Source organism: Hoplias malabaricus, chromosome 4 (assembly GCF_029633855.1).
Source record: "Hoplias malabaricus isolate fHopMal1 chromosome 4, fHopMal1.hap1, whole genome shotgun sequence".
Taxonomy (NCBI): domain Eukaryota; kingdom Metazoa; phylum Chordata; class Actinopteri; order Characiformes; family Erythrinidae; genus Hoplias; species Hoplias malabaricus.
In genome coordinates, this window is record NC_089803.1 from 17,432,400 (window position 1) to 17,451,463 (window position 19,064).

At 40.7% G+C, this 19,064-nt stretch overlaps 2 protein-coding genes across 2 annotated transcripts; one reads left to right on the forward strand and one right to left on the reverse strand.

Moving 5' to 3' along the window:
- Positions 1 to 954: 954 nt before the first annotated feature.
- On the reverse strand, positions 955 to 4,402 carry si:ch1073-44g3.1 (uncharacterized protein LOC797133 homolog). The gene is made up of 2 exons (XM_066669210.1): positions 4,153 to 4,402; positions 955 to 2,883 (listed from the first exon to the last, which is right to left on the reverse strand). The coding sequence occupies exon 2, from the start codon at positions 2,878 to 2,880 to the stop codon at positions 2,278 to 2,280; it is 603 nt and encodes a 200-aa protein (XP_066525307.1). The 5' UTR covers positions 2,881 to 2,883; positions 4,153 to 4,402; the 3' UTR covers positions 955 to 2,277.
- A 3,938-nt stretch (positions 4,403 to 8,340) lies between these two features.
- ppp2caa (protein phosphatase 2 catalytic subunit alpha a) lies at positions 8,341 to 18,586 on the forward strand. The gene is made up of 7 exons (XM_066667308.1): positions 8,341 to 8,718; positions 10,558 to 10,767; positions 11,088 to 11,261; positions 11,393 to 11,482; positions 12,389 to 12,550; positions 13,264 to 13,382; positions 15,701 to 18,586. The coding sequence occupies exons 1-7, from the start codon at positions 8,617 to 8,619 to the stop codon at positions 15,771 to 15,773; spliced, it is 930 nt and encodes a 309-aa protein (XP_066523405.1). The 5' UTR covers positions 8,341 to 8,616; the 3' UTR covers positions 15,774 to 18,586.
- The last annotated feature ends 478 nt before the right edge of the window (positions 18,587 to 19,064 follow it).

Genomic DNA, 19,064 nt, shown 5'->3' on the forward strand with positions numbered 1-19,064 from the left:
ATATCATGCAAGGAAATGTTTGCGTATACGTAAATAAAATACATTAAAGTAGGGTGGGGCATTACACACGAAGTTTGAGGCATCTTTCGAAGCTCAACGGCCATTTGTTTCCTCGTCCCAAACAAAGGCTAACGTTAACTTCCTCCATTTTACAGTATCACCGCTGCCTGCCAGTCAGCAACACTTTTCGGCGGACTATGTCTTCTTTCCGTGCTAAATAATCCCATTTTTAGCTATTTGACATCATATTCTACGATTTTATCTTCATATGTTCCTCTGCAAAACTAGGCCACAGTTTTAATGTCGCCCAAACATGTTCATCAACAACAGTAAACAGATACATGTTTACATGGTGGCCCATCTCTATTAGCCGCGTCGGTGTTCACGTTCCCCACAAAAACACTGATTTATTTACTATTATTCAGAGACAATCTGTATTTTTAATAAACTCAACCAAGCTTTGTTACTATTTAAAATTAATTCCGCGTTTAGATAAAACCTAAGATCATTTGGCCATAAACCATAGTCACTTGTTTGATGACTGTAACGTTTTCAAAATATGAAGTTGCTATCGAAATAGTTACACGTTTTCTCCAAATAATGACTTACAATAACCATTTTCTGTGTCAAAACATCGATTTACCTCTTTATTAATTATTGTGACGTCTTAAAACTAGGTGTTCTGAGACATTATTAGACGAGAATTTCATATTTAGAGCAATATTCATTTTGTTTTGTTTTGATTTTAAATACTTATCAATATAATTAATAAAATTAATATTTTATTAAAAAAAAAAAGACAAACATTCAAATATACTCAATCAAGATTTTAAGTATTTTTGAGATATTAAGTATACTATTGTGCTATATTTTATTTCTCCTCTTATGGATGGGAAACAAAAATGTGAAATGATCAGCTTTTATTAAGAAAAAATATAAATATAAAGTTGCGAATGCAGGCTGTTTCCTCAAGAAAATATTTACCCTGCCTTTCCTTTTGTTTGTTTTTTTGTCTTCCAATGGAATACAGGGTTAACTGAGACACATTTGCTCAAAACACACCTCTTAGATGTTTCTAGAAATAATTCTGTCCCGTTCTGTTCAAGGAGCAAGCACATAAACACCAAGGTATTGATTCATAATCATCCCGAGTTCTTAGGCTACCACACTGTAATTATCTGAAAGAGATGACCACTTTAATCAAGACCCACTTAGCAGTTTCTCATGCAAGTACCATTGCTTTGAAGTGATACTTGTTTATTTTTTTTAACAAACTGGGTGAATTTGCTCACACAACACTAGTTTGTCCATTTGTTAACAAAACTAAATCAACATGGCATTGCAGATAATGTTTTTTTTGTGTGTGTGTGGGGAGAACACCATGGGTTATACTAGGCTATTGACTCACAGATACACTTACAAAATAGGTGTTAAAATATTACATGAATTATTTTTTTCCCCCAAAACCCATCCCCAAAAAAACAAATTTAAAAATATAATTAAAAAAAGACTCAACACTATCTCAAAAAGGGCACCACGTTTTTCATAAATACAAATAAAAAAAGCGATCATAGCAAGGACAATACAAGCATAGCACTTCAACATACACAGCAGAAAACAAGGATAAATATGTGTGGTTATCGATTTTAAAACTGGAATGAAATCGGATGTGACTACAGAACAGCAAAGACTTTGTCCCAAAAGGGTCACATTATCAAAAGTTAAGTAACAAAGATTAAAAACAACACAAAAGCATTTTTTTTGAGTGAACACTATTGCCAAAAATGTCTAATATAATATTGGTTTAGATACTGTATTTTTATTTCACAAGACTACCATCATGCACATCTGTACAGCAGGTTAATATAAGGTTTAAAGGAACAATAAGCAGCATTTCTAACAAGTCGCCACTGACTCCAGTGTCACAACAGTGGAACAGTAAGCAGAGAAAGGAAGAAAGGTCCGGTAATTACTATATAGCATTTCACACTTACTACTATTAAAGTGAGATTCGTACTTCTTCATGTTTTATTACATTTTAATAAACACAAACTACTTATTGCTCCTTTAAGAATGAGAGGGAATGGTAATGCTCTTTGGATATAGATACACAACATGATCATAACAATGTAACACATAGTAAGTGTTAAGACTAGGTATCAAAATTCATTTATTATTATTTTTCCCCCACCCTCCCCTGCCTCGCAAGAGTCCTGGCATCGATTGGTGACGATTTCGGACATGCACGCTCTCATGAATAAATAGAAAAGCCTGCCTTCACTCGCTAGGGTTTTTTTCTTTGACTGTGGCCTCGCACAGGGCACGTTTCTGCATGAGGGAGTAAGGGAATGGTGCTCCGTTGCAAGCACTATAGTCCAGTTTGTTGAGCTTTGCCAATGTTTTGATGCTGCCCGGAGGCCTGCCAGGGCTGACCTTGTAGCCGGCAGCTTTGGTGGTGCCCAGAGGTCTTCCGGGGCTGGTTTTGAACCCAGCTGCCCTGGTGGTCCCCGGGGGTCTGCCGGTGCTCGTCCGATAGCCGGCAGATTTGGTGGTGCCCGCAGGCCTGCCTCGTCGCCCGGTCTTTCCAAGTCCTTTCTTTTTCTTGGATCCCTCTGGTGCCTCAACGCTCCTCATCCTCACCGGCTGAGGATGGAAGTCGCTCTGTGCGTCCTGCATTTGGCAGGACATGGGCTTGATCATGCTTTGGGGCAGTGGGGGTAGGTTGGGCAGCGGCAGCTGCAGTGGGGGTGGAGCAGAGGATGGGTAAAACTTGCTGGACTGTGAGGTGCATAAATCAAAATGACTGCTCGCGTGCTGGCCATCTTCGCCAAGGCTGCCCAAGCCATAGTCGTTACTGTTACTGGCTACCTGATGCATCATTTTCTGTGAGGGACGAAAATAACACAGGAAAAAGGTGAGAGATCAGCAAAACAGCAACATCCAACAATGTTATACTGTAATACAACAGTTTGTAGATATTTGTTTAACAAGGAATTTCATCACTTTTGCCTCTAGGAATAATGTGAAGAATAGATCCAACATCAGTAACTGAACTCACTAATGTTTTTTTGGTTGATGTCATCACTACACCGTTCCATGTCATACAGTTTAAACACTTATGGCAACCTTATACTCATGCACCCACTCTTCTGGCATTGCTTTGCTATGAGGATTATACAAGCAGAGCGTTGGTAACTGCCAGAGAAACTTATGTTAGAATTGTTTACAGGGGTGGTGCTAGAAACCCAATGTCCTAAGATAATACTTCTAAACTCTTGATCACAGAAGCCCGTTACATGAAACTGTTACACTTCCCAAGGTTTGAGTCATGGTTTTACAAGAGTTTTAAGAAAAGGATAATGAAAGAGAGAGAGGTTCATAAAAACATAGCACCATATGTACACTTGCTAACATTTTTTGCTATCATAAAGATGATACAGATGAATGGCCCTTTAAAACGTATTAATCCAGTTATAATAATGGGTGCCAGGGTAGTTCTGAACACGAGGCATCTAGTGGACACTTGTGGCTGCAAAACAGAATAATTTTAGACTTTTCATACACTGTGTCAGTTGAAGAAAGCAATGGTCTGCATGCATCTTCTGCACCAGCTCCTCTATGTGTGGGATTGAATGAGCAAATGCACAGAGAAAGGCACAATCCAGGAATATCCCCCCCTCCTCAAAACGGTGCATTAACGTTACATTCACAAAAAGGAAGAACTAACATCATGGTGATGACACACTGGGAGGCCGTGGTTAAACCAGCAGGCCACAATGAGCTTTGTATTTTAACAACACACACAAGCACCCCCCCCCCCCCCCCAAAAAAAAAAAAAAAAGCTTAAGTTGTTTCACTAGCTGGAGTTTTCCCTTCCACCTTAAATAACGCAGACGTTAAAGCCTGGCGCAGCACCATTTAAGGTGGAAGGGTGGACTTTTGAGTGAGTGGTAGGAGAATAGGACACAACACAACAACCGTACAAAGAGCCACGAAGGTGTGTGTGTTTCTCCATTTCATTCCCCCGATTCAGTACCTTCAAAACATATCCCGACTGGACATAAGCCCCAAGACTGAAAGTTAAGACCCCCAACGAGCACCATAACGTCTCTAAAAGCGCCTGTGTTCGGCGAAAGTTGACGTTATTTTTACCTCATTTGTACGCGGACCTCGGGCTGTAAAGGGTTAACTGTGAAGCAGACAGATCTTCCATCCCTGAAAACAAGGCACAGGCTTTATTTATCGCCCAGTTGAACCATCCTGGGAGGTCCGCGGTCGTTTCCCCGACTCCAGAGGCAGTTACCGTGGTCAGTGGAGGAGATTACAGCTCCTGGAGCGAAGAGGCTTAAATCTGTAGGGCAGCCATTTTCACCCAAAATTTTTTTTTTTACAATATTGGAGGACGGAGCAGTGCGCATGCGCGGAATGACAGAGAGGAAATCACACTGCTCCTGGACTACCGCCAGAAATGTGTCTGTGTACATTAGCCAAAAGCTCACATCCTTGTTTCTCCACTAACTGTCCATTCTTTCAGCTCCACTGACACTTTGCAGCACTTTGTAGTTCTACATTTACATTTACAAAGGACATTTAGCGGATGCTCTTATTCAGAGCGACTTACAAAAGAGCTTTGCGTTCAGAGATTGTATCCTAGCTAGGGCAGATATGTTTAAGTCTAAAATAACTAATACACTTCAAGTTAGCTAGCCAACCATTGTTTTGCCAATCCGTTATGGCAAGTTAACCCCACTCTGCTTTCAGAGCTTTATAGCTGTTGCATCCTTTGATACTTCCAAAAGAAGCAGAGCTCAAGGGAGAGATGGGTCCCCTAACCCTGTTCTCTGAGGGAAAATGTGTGGTCACAAACCTCATTCTGCATATTTCACTTCATGCCATTCAGAGCTCAGGGTGATCTACAGGCAAGACCATAAAAAAAAAACCCTGACTTGTGACCCAAGATGGGTACTGGGGTTTGGGTATATACCATACCATACTTTTCTGACACTATGACCGTTAACAATCATGCCCAAAAGCAGGTGGAGCACAGTCAGCGCCTTGGGACTACTGAGCTAACTCTCCTCAGTCACGGCAGTTCTCCATTTCCTACCCAAAGCATGATGAACTGATCTCTAAACTCTGTGGTCACATTTAAAAATGCCCCATCCCTCAGGGTAAACCCTATTCATGGGCCAAGTCTACCAGGCCCTCACTGACCTCAGCTTAATGTTAGACATGGGGGTCACAGTCACAACCAAGCCTTTGCTACACAATAATACTTCATCTTTAGTGACAAAGTCCTTTATAGTGAGCTCTTGTAGACAACATTTGGCACCTATCGCAGTAAAAGAGCTACAAACTGTCAGAGCGTAGTTCCAGTTTCCCAGCACTTTGCTGGCAATAGCGTCCGCTCCGTCAGGACAAACCTGCAGCGAGTCGGTAATGAATCTGAATAAGCTCCTTATTCCCCAGTTTCTTAGTCTGATGTTCCGTTCCACCGTAAATCGTGCTATAATTTAAACTGGTTATGCTGCTAAATTCTAAATTCTGTTTAAACTGAAAAAAAAATCACCCTACACTTATTTTAATTTTGAATACATTGTTGTATTTTTCAAAGTTCAATTTCAACTTTCAGTTTCAGATGTTTCAGAACAAAACATTTGACCCTAATGTAGCTTCATAGCTGAAGACCTCCTCTCACTGTCCGCGCCGCAGCCTGGTGCACATTTCACAGTTTATCTTACTCATCCTGCTCATAACTGATGCTTCTTCATTTCCCCTTTTATATGGTTCATCTGTGCACATATCCTCACTGTCTAATTAAAAAACACGTATCTCCCAAAATAGAATAAATCTTTACACGAGAAAGAAAAAAAAATGTATTCCAAATACATTTGGAGCATTTTTATTGGTTGATTCTTTATGGCATTTTTACACAGTGTGAAGGACAGCTGCTGTGTTCAAATGATGTAGTAAACTAGAAATCCACAAAAAATGTAGATACAGCCCTGTGGGTGGGGCTGTGAGGAGTTTGGTGTGTTCTCCCCATGGGGGTTTTCTCCGGGTGCTCTGGTTGATAGGTGGATTGGGGGATTGGTGACTCAAAAGTGTCCATAGGCGTGACAGTGTGAGTGAATATGTGCACAGTAAATGCACCAGTCTTAAATCAACACTATTAGTGTTAACTTATCACTGAGAGTGTTAAATTATTACACTAACAGTGTTAATATAAAACTAATAGTGTTGATTTAACACTGGTGAGTTTACTGTGTGAGTGTGTGTTGCCCTGCAAAGGACTGGCGCCCCCTTCAGGATGTGTTGCAACCAGTGATTCCAGGTAGGCTCTGGATAAGCGCTTACAGACAGTGAATAAATGAACTGGACAGTGACAATAAACAGGGAAACTTTGAAGAAAAATGAAGTGTCCTGTGAAATGGTGCGTTTCCACTGCGTGGTACCTACTCTACTAGACTTGACTCCACTCATGCAAGTCTAGTGCCTTGAAATGCAACAAGGAAGGAACAAACTCTACTGGTCTGTCTGAGCTGGTGACGGAGCTGTGTTCAGTCCCACCACCAACGTAAGCTTAGCTGTGATTTTGATCCAGCCATGGGAGCTTTCCAGCCATTGGAGGGTGTGTAAAGGAAAAACTCTCTGAAAACAGTTCTGTTATTGTATTGAATTTGACTGAGCTATGTTTATTATTGATGCTTCCGGTTGCGTGCAGTTTGACACACACACGACTCCAGGGTTACTTTGGGTTTTGCCCTAACCCCACGTTTGAGCCTAAGGTCAATGACTCTTTTTATTCCTGCACTGCTTCATAGCTGATGGCTTTTCATGCTCTCTGATTCTCCTCAGACAAGGAGCAGGGGTTTCGTGCTTGTGCCATGTCTGTGTCTTGCAGTGAACTGATCAGCTCTTTGAGTCAGAGTCTGAACCAGGAGTGAGGGATCTCACCACAATTCCTTCCTTTCATTTCACTCAGGGAATAGCATTGCTAGAGAACAGACAGATGTGGGAGCTGCTCTTGTTCATACATTTTCTGCATTACACTAGTAACTGTATTCCTGAGTCCAGAAAAGGGCCTGCATAGTATCATTTCAGCTGGGCTTTATTGGCACAGATATGTTGTGTGAACTATTATTATCAAGCAGTTCAGTTCCTCCCCTTTACCCAAAGCAGCACACACACACACACACACACAGAGAGAGAGAGACTTTCACAGCTTCAGGGGTGTGTTCAATAACACTGTTATCAAACTCAAATGGATGCTGCCTTGGTTTTAAAAAAATTAAAAAGTCTAATGTCGATGCATATAGTATCAATAATTGTGTAATATCATTATAATAATAGTGTGCCCCTCAATTTGTTCCCTCAGTGTAATTTACCCAGTAAACAAGGAGCGTCCCTGGACGTTCAAAATAGGCCTAAAAGTAGTCTGTCCGTCAAGGACATATTTTAAACGTCAATGGACGTCCAAAATCTATCGTAATAAGTTACTTATCAAGTAGTGACCAATCGATAACGTCAGTGGACGTCTAAAACGCGTTTTATACAAGTAATTTATTTCGGGACCAATTAATAACGTCAATGGACGTCCAAAATACGTATAATCAAAACGTCTTTCAACTTTCATTTTCAACCTTAAGAGAACGTTGATTAGACGGCAGTCATTACGTTATTTCAACGTTGAATCAACGGCTAATTGTTTACTGGGTTATTGGTTCCAAAAAGGCTCATTCAATTTCAGTTGTGGGGGACACTTTATATAAACGTAGGGAACAATTTGTTACATCGAGAAATTTGTTTTAAACCTCAAAATATTTTTGTCTGCTTTGTATTCTTAAGGATTCTTTTGACATTCTATAATGACAGTGTTTATGTGAATGTATAAAAGTATTCTCTAGTAATCTGAATTATATATTTAGAAGTTATTTCCTGGAAAAATCACCCGCTTAATGCCTTAAATATGGCTGGATATTAAACTCTTCACATTTCCCTTCTTTCTGCATGCACGGACCCATGATTATGCAGTTGTCAACCCTCTGATGTTTGCCAGCAGCTCTAAAGCCCTGCTCCAGAGTTGATGGGGATTCCACCTTAGGTTTGTGATGTAAGAAACCCTAACTGCACCTTCAGATGCTTTTGGAACACTTTTGTGCAAGTAGAAACGCCCAGTCGTGGTGTTTACAACTTATTTCACTTGGGTAAGGTTTTCTAGCGACTAAGCAACACCTCAGAACCACGGTTTAACACTTGATTGTCTCTGAAGGAGTGCACAACGAGGAGATACGTTTCAGCGCAGTGAACGCCTCTCACATTCCTCTTTGGCTTGCAGTGGCGAATAAGCAGCAGGCCTAGCCCTGCGCTGCGTGCTTATATTATTATTAATATCCCTAATAATAGAATTAATAGGATATTAACATAATTCGGATCGTTTTGTCTGCACTCAGTCGTATTACACAGAGGATCCGCTGCAAAAGAGCCACTGTTTTTGGAGTAAAAGACCCGGACGACTGCAGTTTAATCGTCTGAATATAACGCCTGAGTGTTTACCTGCCTTATTTACTGCTGGTTTGTGCTTGCTTTATTACTCCTCACATCCAGACTGACAGAATGGACGACAAGGTTTTTACAAAAGAGCTGGATCAGTGGATCGAGCAGCTGAACGAGTGCAAACAGCTCTCGGAAAATCAAGTGAAAATCCTATGCGAGAAAGTAAGTTCTGGGCTTCTCTATATGTTCTTCCTCTTATACTTCTTTTAATTTATTTTTTTAAATTTCTTACGAATTTGAAGCTGTATTTAAAACGGTTCTTTGTTTAAATGCAGGCTAAACAAAATCACAAATCTGAACATATTCTGTCAATAACATTGACGTTACGCCGCGGTTGCTACTGAAGCGGCGATGTGTGCTCCTATTGGTTGTTGATCCACCGGTGACATTTTCTGTTGACCGCGATCGCTCTTCTGATTGGCTGCTGCTTCACCGCACAAGCAAGCTAGTGGCTGTAGCTCGCCCTACTTTAGGCGCCCTTGGTTGTCAGGCAGATATTTTGGACGAAATAAGATGAGAACGACACAAATGCATATTATCATTAAGTTCTGTCGAATATGAAGCATATAAACATGATTCTTGCGACAGGGATGTGTTATGAACATTAAGAGAACTGTATAAAATAGGAATTCGCTCTGGTAGCACTGAACAAAGCCCCAGAAAACCCCCTGACCTGGATTATGCAGCAGTACAGTTGATCTCTAACTTACTGCTTATAAAAGGAGAATCCCACAAATTTCAAAGCAATTCAGATTGGTTTGACCTCAATAGGCACAGTTTTTGAGAAACTTAAAGTGTCAGAATTCTGCAGTGGCTCTTATAAGAAACGGACGTCTGAAAAGTTTACTACCTCTTAAAACACATCTTCAGTGAAAACCAGTGTTTAACAAATCTGTAAGATGGATCATGAGTGAAATACTCACTCAGCACCGTGGCTGAACAGCTATGCTTTGAAACTGCAGTCTCAACCATGCCAATACAGACAGCCAGGGTTTCTGAAGTCATAAACCTAAGGGACCAATCCCCTTAACTTAGGGCAGGTAGGGGAGATAGCAGAATAATGAGCAGGGAGACATTTCCAACACAGCTTCAGACTGTGCTGACCCTACAGAACTGAGTTTGTAAGATTTGTGAAGTTCGAAGTATTAACTTTGGTTTAGAGTTTGTTGATTTTGTCTGAAAGATTTTAGCATATTAAAATTCCCCTCTAACAGCATCTCTTCTGTCCCATTCTAATGAAGCTGGCGAATTCAGCTGCTTTAAAGGGCACCCATTACGGACACAGATGTTCAAATGTTAACGCACAGTTTGTATCATCTGCAGAGAAAAGGAAATTTGCATGAGCAGGTGTCTGCAAACCTTTGGCCGTTTAGCTACTGTGTAAGAGCGGGGGAATATTACTGTGAAGTGCTCTGGCACTCCAGGACTGAAAATAGAATCACTGCAGACCATTACTGGACAATCTTGGCCTAAGTCCAAACAATGAGCTCTTCAGTTCGAGCAATGCAGCTTTGTCAAAATCTGTGGCCTTCTCAAAGCTGATGTATATTGAACATTTATTGTATTTTACAGATACACTTTTCTACCCGTTGTTTAATTTGTCTATGCAGATCAGCCATAGCATTAATATGACCTGCTACATTCACTGCCTATTCTCACAGCTCCACTGACTATAGAGGAGCACTTTATAGTTCTATAACTACAGACTGTAGTCTATCTGTCGCTCTGCATACTTGTTAGCCTCTATTCACCCTGTTCTTCAATGCTCAGGACCACTACATTGAAGGTAGCTATATTTTAGGTAGGTGAATGTTCTCAGTGCTGCGGTAAAACTGACCTAGAGGTGGACCCAGAAGTGGATCTGCTGCTGGAGTTGATTGGTGTATATGGAAACTAAGTTACAGAAACAGAAACAGTGGTCCAAGCCATTTCATTGTCGTGCCTTAGTAAGAATGAATTGCTTTATTTTCTGTGCACTAATTCTATGTCTCTGATTTACAGGCTAAAGAAATTTTATCAAAAGAGTCCAACGTTCAGGAGGTACGCTGTCCAGTCACAGTGTGCGGAGATGTCCATGGCCAGTTCCATGACCTCATGGAGCTCTTCAAGATCGGTGGGAAGTCTCCAGACACCAACTATCTCTTCATGGGAGACTATGTGGACCGAGGCTATTACTCTGTAGAGACTGTCACGCTTCTGGTGTCTTTAAAGGTAAAAATTGTTATCCATTCGTAATGGGTTCCATTCTTTTCTTCTTTTTATTAACATTTTTATTACTGTGCTTTTTAAGACTGATTATACGTAAATCATCTTGATTCTGCCTGGAAGCCCTGGACTGTGCTACATTCCATAAGCAGTTGTAGGAAACATATATTTTCATGTATATGGGTCTTTTTAATATGTGAAGCTGAAAAATGTCCAACCCGTGTTGTGTATTACAATAGCATCAATTCAGCATCCTAAGCATTCAAGTACTGAGCACATGAGTAATGTCATCTCTGATATCAGGCACATTTCTTCAAATATTGCAGGTGCGCTATCGAGAGCGAATCACAATCCTCCGAGGGAATCATGAAAGCAGGCAAATCACACAGGTGTACGGTTTCTACGACGAGTGTCTGAGAAAATATGGCAACGCAAACGTGTGGAAATATTTCACAGATCTTTTTGACTACCTTCCCCTCACGGCCTTGGTGGACACACAGGTAAAATAAATAAATAAATATCTGCATAGAAATGCATTCTGTCTGGTTCTGATAGTAATATTATGAGGGTCAGAACTGTATGAAATTTCCAAACTGTGAACCCAAATAAATGATTCTGCCCATTCTTGTAGATCTTCTGCCTCCACGGAGGACTTTCTCCATCCATTGATACTCTGGACCACATCCGAGCACTGGACCGTATTCAGGAGGTTCCTCACGAGGTCAGCTCCCTCCCCGACTGCTCTAACACTCCAAAAGCCACAGTCAGAGATACTAATTCACACTCGTGATCTTGTCATAACGGGCGGCACGGTGGCGCAGCAGGTAGTGTCGCAGACACAAAGCTCCAGAGACCTGGAGGTTGTGGGGTCGATTCCTGCTCCGGGTTACTGTCTGTGAGGAGTGTGGTGTGTTCTCTCAGTGTCTGCATGGGTTTTCTCCAGGTGACTGTCTGTGAGGAGTGTGGTGTGTTCTCTCAGTGTCTGCGTGGGTTGCCTCCGGGTCCTCCAGTTTCCTCCCACAGTCCAAAGTTAAATAACTTAATTTTTAATTAAATAACTTAATAACTTAAGGAACACACAGAGTTTTTCTTTAGGGAACTCATAACAAATGCAGTGACCAAAAAATGCTTCTCATTTTCAAACTATTTAATTTAATTGTTAAATAATAATAAGATTAATAAAATAATCAATTAATCAATCAATTTTATAAACTATATATTTTATTTTATTCTTTACCCTTTAATATTTATAAATATGATAGTTTTAGGACTAATAAGTATGATTTGTATTTAATAATGTTCTATTTTATTTTCATGCAGTAGGTTTGTGTTTCAAGCAATATACATGAACAATGTAGAGGTGTTTTTAACCATATAATGTCTAACAGTACATTAAAATACAACAATTTAAATCTCTTAATGACTTCTTACATGTAAAATGTGAGCTTACGTTCATGGCGTCAGACCCGTTAGATCTGGTACTGTTTGTTTGGTTTTGTTTTGTATCTGAGCTGCTGATGTCATTGTTCTAGAGTGTGGCCTTTGTGCAGACGAACACATGATCTTTCAGATAGTCCAAAGCTTAGAGTTTGATTGTGAAATGCTAACATTCAGCTGTGATTGTCAGGGTCCCATGTGTGACCTGCTGTGGTCCGATCCTGATGACCGCGGTGGTTGGGGGATTTCGCCTCGAGGAGCTGGCTACACCTTTGGACAGGACATCTCAGAGACCTTCAATCACGCTAACTGCCTCACCCTTGTGTCCAGAGCCCACCAACTGGTGATGGAGGTACGTGTGGAGAATACGTCTGAAGGAACCGATCAGTGAAACGTCTTAGGCAGGTTTAGGCAGGAGAAGGGACAAGGATGTTTACTGGGCTGGATGTTTGAACGAGGTAGACAGAGTAAAACTTAACATTCAGGATGATAGCCCAGGTAAAGGACTACAAGAGACAAGTAGGAAACAAAATGGAGGCCCTCCTCTTCTGTGGGGAATTGGTCTCAGGACCCCCCCCCCCTCCACCCCCCCGTGAATAGGGAAGGCCAACTCTGATCAGGAATGGACAAATATTTCCGACTCTAAGAAGGTAAAGGTGTTACTTAAAGACTGATTAAAAAGGCATGACTCACATCAACAAATATTACTCACTGCTGCCCTCTCATGGCACTATTAACCAACGTCCACACCAAACAATAAGCGCAACGACCTGAAAGTCCTTACATTTACGATCCTTGTGTCTCCACGCATGGGTTTCCTTGCTGCTCTGACGCCTTGGCGCACATTTTCTGTGACTCTGAAACTCAGACATATGTCATGAACATAAAGGAGGATTTGGGCCGTTTACAGAGTTAAAATTGATCTTACCATGAGCTAAACACTGTGTCCTAGTTCTTCAGAGGTGTAAAGCACATTATCTATCACTTATTTAAGAGTATATCCTGTATATTATTCTTCTGAAACACAGATGTGGTGGTAGTCAGTGATATATTTATGTTTTTTAGGGCTACAACTGGTGTCATGAGAGGAATGTGGTCACCATCTTCAGTGCTCCTAACTACTGCTATCGGTGTGGAAATCAAGCAGCTATTATGGAACTCGACGACACACTGAAGTATTCATTGTGAGTATATAATAAATATTAAAGGTATGGTACTAGAGAGGTTTACCAGCATTGATGCTTTCTGGAGCTTAATATTATGTGCGCTGGTACACATCAGAGTAAAGAAACAGGAACGAAAGGTGACAGTGGAAAGAAACTGGTTAATGTAGGCTGGAATTTGGTCAAAATTAGAACAAATATAGAGGAACAATTGTGGCCTAAAAGCTAGAGGAGCAGGCAAAATATAGGCAGTTCGATCCCCTTGAGTCCGTGGGGAGTAAGGAAACAATCACATCCCTCATAAGCCTTAGCTTAAAAAAGACACACAGTGAGACACAAAAAGAGAGAGAGATAATAAAAGCATTTTGAAAATGGGAAACAATAAGAAAGAGGTAGAATATGTGTCCTCTGTGCATCATAATACAGAAAAAAAGTTTGTTTTCCTGAGTACCGTGGCAGCTGTGATATTGTGAGGATTTTCTCAATGCTATTCTCAGGACGCTTTTGACATTTTTGCCAAATAGTGTTAATACAGTAAAACAAATAGAGGCTGAACCTAGCGACAATTGTGTGTTGTAAAATTGGCAGTTGCGTCCAATAAAACAGTCCAAAAAACAGTAGTCCCAACTGAGTGGAGTAGAGCAACCGTTGCTTGGCAACTAGCGGTCAGTGTAGTGATATGGGTATTGTGAGGAGAACCGGTCTCTAATCAGATTCACACTATGGCCAAACGTTTGTGGATACCAGTCGAATGAGGTAAATGCTGCGCTAAACCCTCTCCTGCTCCCGAAGGTTTGCCCTAGTTTTTGAAACTCTGCTGAGAAGGTTATATTTCATTCAGCAATAAGAACATTAACAATGTCAGATACTGGTATTCAGAGGTGGGTAGTAACGCACTACATTTACTCCATTACATTTATTTAGGGTGTCCAGACGTCCTCTTTTACCCGGACATGTCCTCCTTTTTAGACTTAAAAAATGTCCGGGCGGATTTTCACAAACGTCCGGGATTTTGTTTTTCTAGAGCTTACATAGAACTTCGAGAAGTTTCGTTCACAAACTAGTCCCGCCCTCCCCTACTCCGATTGGTTCGCTTGAGTGGGGAAGGGGGCGTGGTGAAATAGCCTAAAATCCTCTGATTGGACGGTGTGACTGTAGAGCTACCGTTATTGGTCGATAACCTTCTCTGTAAACATTTAATTGGTCGGTCTGCACGTCAGTAGTCCTTGTTTACGTCAGGCAAAGCTAATGTACCTACCCTCATCTCGAGAGCTCGACAGAGGCTCTGTCACATGACTGAGTCTCACCAATCAAGTGTAGGCACTAGCGACGTTGACTCTGTTTCACCAATCAAACAAAGCTTGAGAGGAGGCTGCTGTTAAAGCTGAATAGTCACTTCACGGAGTGAACATGCAAACACACACACACACACACAGAGTTTATGGTTTATGTGTGGACTGCTTGTTCTTCTTGTTTTTATTCTTTGTAATCTCTGCCCATTGAGCCTGAACATGTAAATGGATAGAACTACACACACACACACACACTTTGTGGTTTACATAAATTTATGTTCATACTGCCTTTTCTTCTTGTCCTTACTCTTTGTAACCTCTACATATTGAGCCCATTGTTTTGCTGAATTTAATTTTTTTACTTGGTAAAGATTTAATTTATTATTGTTTTAGTTGTTTAAGAGAGATATTCTCCGGCTCTGAATTTGTTGCTGTTTTATATGTTTGTGCATTCAGGTGTATTATTTGACGTTCTGATTATTAAACAAAGAGGTTACTCAGCAGTTACTCAGTGCTTGAGTAGTTTTTTCCACTTTATACTTTTTACTTTTACTCAAGTAATTAACTGGGTGACGACTTTTCACTTTTACTCGAGTCAAATTATTCTAAAGTAACAATAATCTCACTGGAGAACAATCTTTGGCTACTACCCACCTCTGCTGATATTCAGCTACAGTGCACACCTTATAAACACAGTTTTGGAGCAGCTGCAGGTGATCCCAGTGTCACTATTCTCAGGCACTGGGAGTCCTAGAGCTCCACCCGATACGTCTGGGATGAGCTGGGATCCAGAACATTCATCTAAAATCATTATCTGACCATAGAAGATGCTCTGGTGGCTGAATGCCATCGAATTCTCTCAACAGTGTTGCAATATGTGATGAAAAGCCTTTTTTTAAGAAGACTAGAGGCTGGACAATGAGCCTTTTAATACTCTGGATGAGCAGAGCATTATAATATTTACTGGAAACATGTTCCTGATGGTAGATTTTATAATAAACATTCTTTTTCTTTATGCTCCCCCCCCAACACACCTTTTCCTTTTAGTTTGCAGTTCGACCCAGCACCGAGAAGAGGGGAACCCCACGTGACCCGCCGCACCCCAGACTACTTCCTCTAAAGCCTCTGTGCCTCAAACAAGCGCCACAGGGCAAAGAAAAGCTTCTGTTATTTTAATACTGACTTCCCACATTTATCCATGGACCAAAATGTGTGCCATCAGACTCCTTAATACAGAATCTACACCCCCCCCCCTCACACACACATACATCCTTACCAGCGCAGAATGAGGTCAGAGAAGCGCTGGCCTTTTCACATGTACAGTTATTAAGTTATTTAGTTTCATTCAGGAGACGCTACAAAACATGGTCCTTAGTGAAATCCTCATAAACTTAATATTCCTCTATGACAGGCCATTTGCCTCCCTGGGAGAAATGATGCCCTCTGGCTGTTTATTCACAAAAAACATGTTCTCCAGATTGAAAAAAAAAAGTAAAAGATATGTAGAAATAAACATTCTTATAAAAGTCTCTTCATTAAATATAGCCCGAGTCCCCAGAGGTGCAATGGAGGGGCATTACTGTAGAAGCCTCGCCCTGGTCTAGCACTGCCTCCAGCCTCACGTGGACTGAGGCAAGTTGGTGCTGCGTCCACATGACTCTCCTGACTCAGTGCTGGCCCTGAGTTTCTGAGCTCAGTGAGAAACGCCTGTTAAAAGCACACTGAGTTCTCCGAGTCTCGTTAATGTCTTACTCTATTTACAGATGATTTTGCCTGTTATTACATAATTTGTTTTTTTGACAAAAAATCCAGTGAATAGCATAAGTCACTTAAAACAAGCAAAACATACTTAACAAGGACTGGGTATTTGATGCAAAGCACAGTGGCACCCCCCTGTGGAGCAGTCGCTGAACGTGAGTGAGCATATGAGTGAGTGAGTGAGAGAGAGAGAGAGGGAGAGAGAGAGTGTATTGGTGCCTCTTCTGATGCAACTCCTAATTGTGAGTGACTGAGTGAGTATGTGTGAGTTAGAGAGTATATGAGTGACTGAGTGAGTATGTTTGAGTTAGAGTATGAGTGAGTGAGTATGTCTGTGGTTTAGAGAGTATATGAGTGACTGAGTATGTTTGAGTTAGAGTATGAGTGAGTGAGTATGTCTGTGGTTTAGAGAGTATATGAGTGACTGAGTATGTTTGAGTTAGAATATATGAGTCAGGGACTGAGTGAGTATGTTTGAGTTAGAGTATGAGTGAGTGAGTATGTCTGTGGTTTAGAGAGTATATGAGTGACTGAGTATGTTTGAGTTAGAGTATATGAATCAGGGACTGAGTGAGTATGTTTGAGTTAGAGTATGAGTGAGTGAGTATGTCTGCGGGTTAGAGAGTATATGAGTGACTGAGTATGTTTGAGTTAGAGAGTATATGAGTGACCAAGTGAGTATGTTTGAGTTAGAGTGAGTGAGTATGTCTGTGGGTTAGAGAGTATATAAGTAACTGAGTGAGTATGTTTGAGTTAGACTATGAGTGAGTGAATGAATATGGTTGAGTTAGAGAGTATGTGAATGAGGGAGTATGTTTGAGTTAGACTATGAGTGAGTGACTGAATATGGTTGAGTTAGAGAGTATGTGAATGAGTGAGTATGTTTGAGTTAGAGTATGGTTGAGTTAAAGAGTATATGACTGAGTGAGTTACAAGCCACTTCCATGAGGTGCTTTGCATCCAAATCCAGTTGGATTAACCTTGTAATATTTTTGTAGCAGTCTCATAATGACAGGTATTAGATTTAAGGTGTTTTCACTAGTTAAGATGTCCATGTTTTGCAGCGTTTCATCTATTTACACTTCATCCATTCAGCTTATTTGGTTCATCCTGCATTACTTTAAGAAGTGTTTTTCTCATGTTTAGTAGGCGCTTTGGGCTGGACAGTGTTGCCATTGTGATGAAATAAAATAAAAATAAAAATCTTGCCATGCATAGACACCTCACCGATCAGCACCACCTTAAATTTATACCTTCTTCAGATTCATCTCAGACTCGATGAGACTTGCTGTCTGTTTGTTGTTTTCAATGGAGTGAATGGAAGCGAAAGCGACTGCACTTTTCTGGTACAGTATTTCTCAGTGTTATTAGACTATGAAATGGCTACATGTGGTATTGTTTTCCCCTGCTACTTTGTAAAACCCAAGCACTTATTATTATGCGATGGAAGCCACAAGGTAGACTCCTTTTGCTACAACAGTACAAAGTGTAAAACCCTGTTTTTAAGGCTGAAGATCTACGATAAAGCTGTTTTTATGTCAGACAATACGAGAAATCTTTTTTCTGTGTGTGTGTGTGTGTTTATGTGAAAATCTTCAATTCTTACTCTGACCAAGTGTGAAAATATTTCCAGGACACAAAACAACAGTAGAACATAAACAAAGGCAATTCATGAGGCAAACATTTGTACACTATCCCACCAATGTTCACCACATCGGAAAACAACAGGTCAACATGTTTACAAAACATACACAGAGCACAGATGGAACAGTGCTTCCCACTAACTCATAATCCATGGCTGAAGTGCCCTTGAGCAAGACACCTAATCGTCAAGTGCTCCCTGGGTGCTATGGCTGTGTGTTTTGTACTGTACGTGTGTGTGTGTGTGAGCGATCACAGTCTTGAATGGGTTAAATTGAGAGTGTCAAGTTCCCCAAAATGTATCCCCAACATGTCACTTCTGATAGAACGTCTCATGTGTCAGATCGTGTATTCATAAACGTTTCTTGTAATGACGTCCTGTGAAGGAGAATTTGAAGGCAATAAACTCTTTAGACGTTTGGTTCAATTCACCACCACTGAGCTTTTCCACATCAGATGAAAGTAAAGAACCCAATGGCTTGGTTCACCCCTTTACTATTACATTATGTTGGAAATTGTCAAAGTTGGTGGAGTTCCCCTTCGATGTGTTTTGCTGTAGCGGTTCACACTCTCTCCAGCAGGTGGCGAGATTTTAATACCGCAGACTAAGTTTAAGGACGTGTTACTTTGTGAAGGGAGCAGGTTTTGCGAAAAATAATCATTAAAAATGCATATTGTTCACAAATATTTACCCCTGTGTTCTGGGTTTCCAACAGAAAGTGTCCACTGTGTCATCGATTTAACAATTAAAACTCATCTCTTCTATTTTTTTTTAAAAAAATCCCCAATAGCTGAGATACAGCTCTGTTTCCTACATTTCTACAGATTTACAGTGTTGTCTCTGCAGTGCTGAGCCCATAGTTGATAAGAGAACCCAGTAAACATTTAGCCGTTGATTCAACGTTGAAATAACGTAATGGCTGCCGTCTAATCAACGTTCTCTTAAGGGTGGACGTCCACTAACGTTATCGATTGGTCATCACTTGATAACTAACTTATTATGATGGATTTT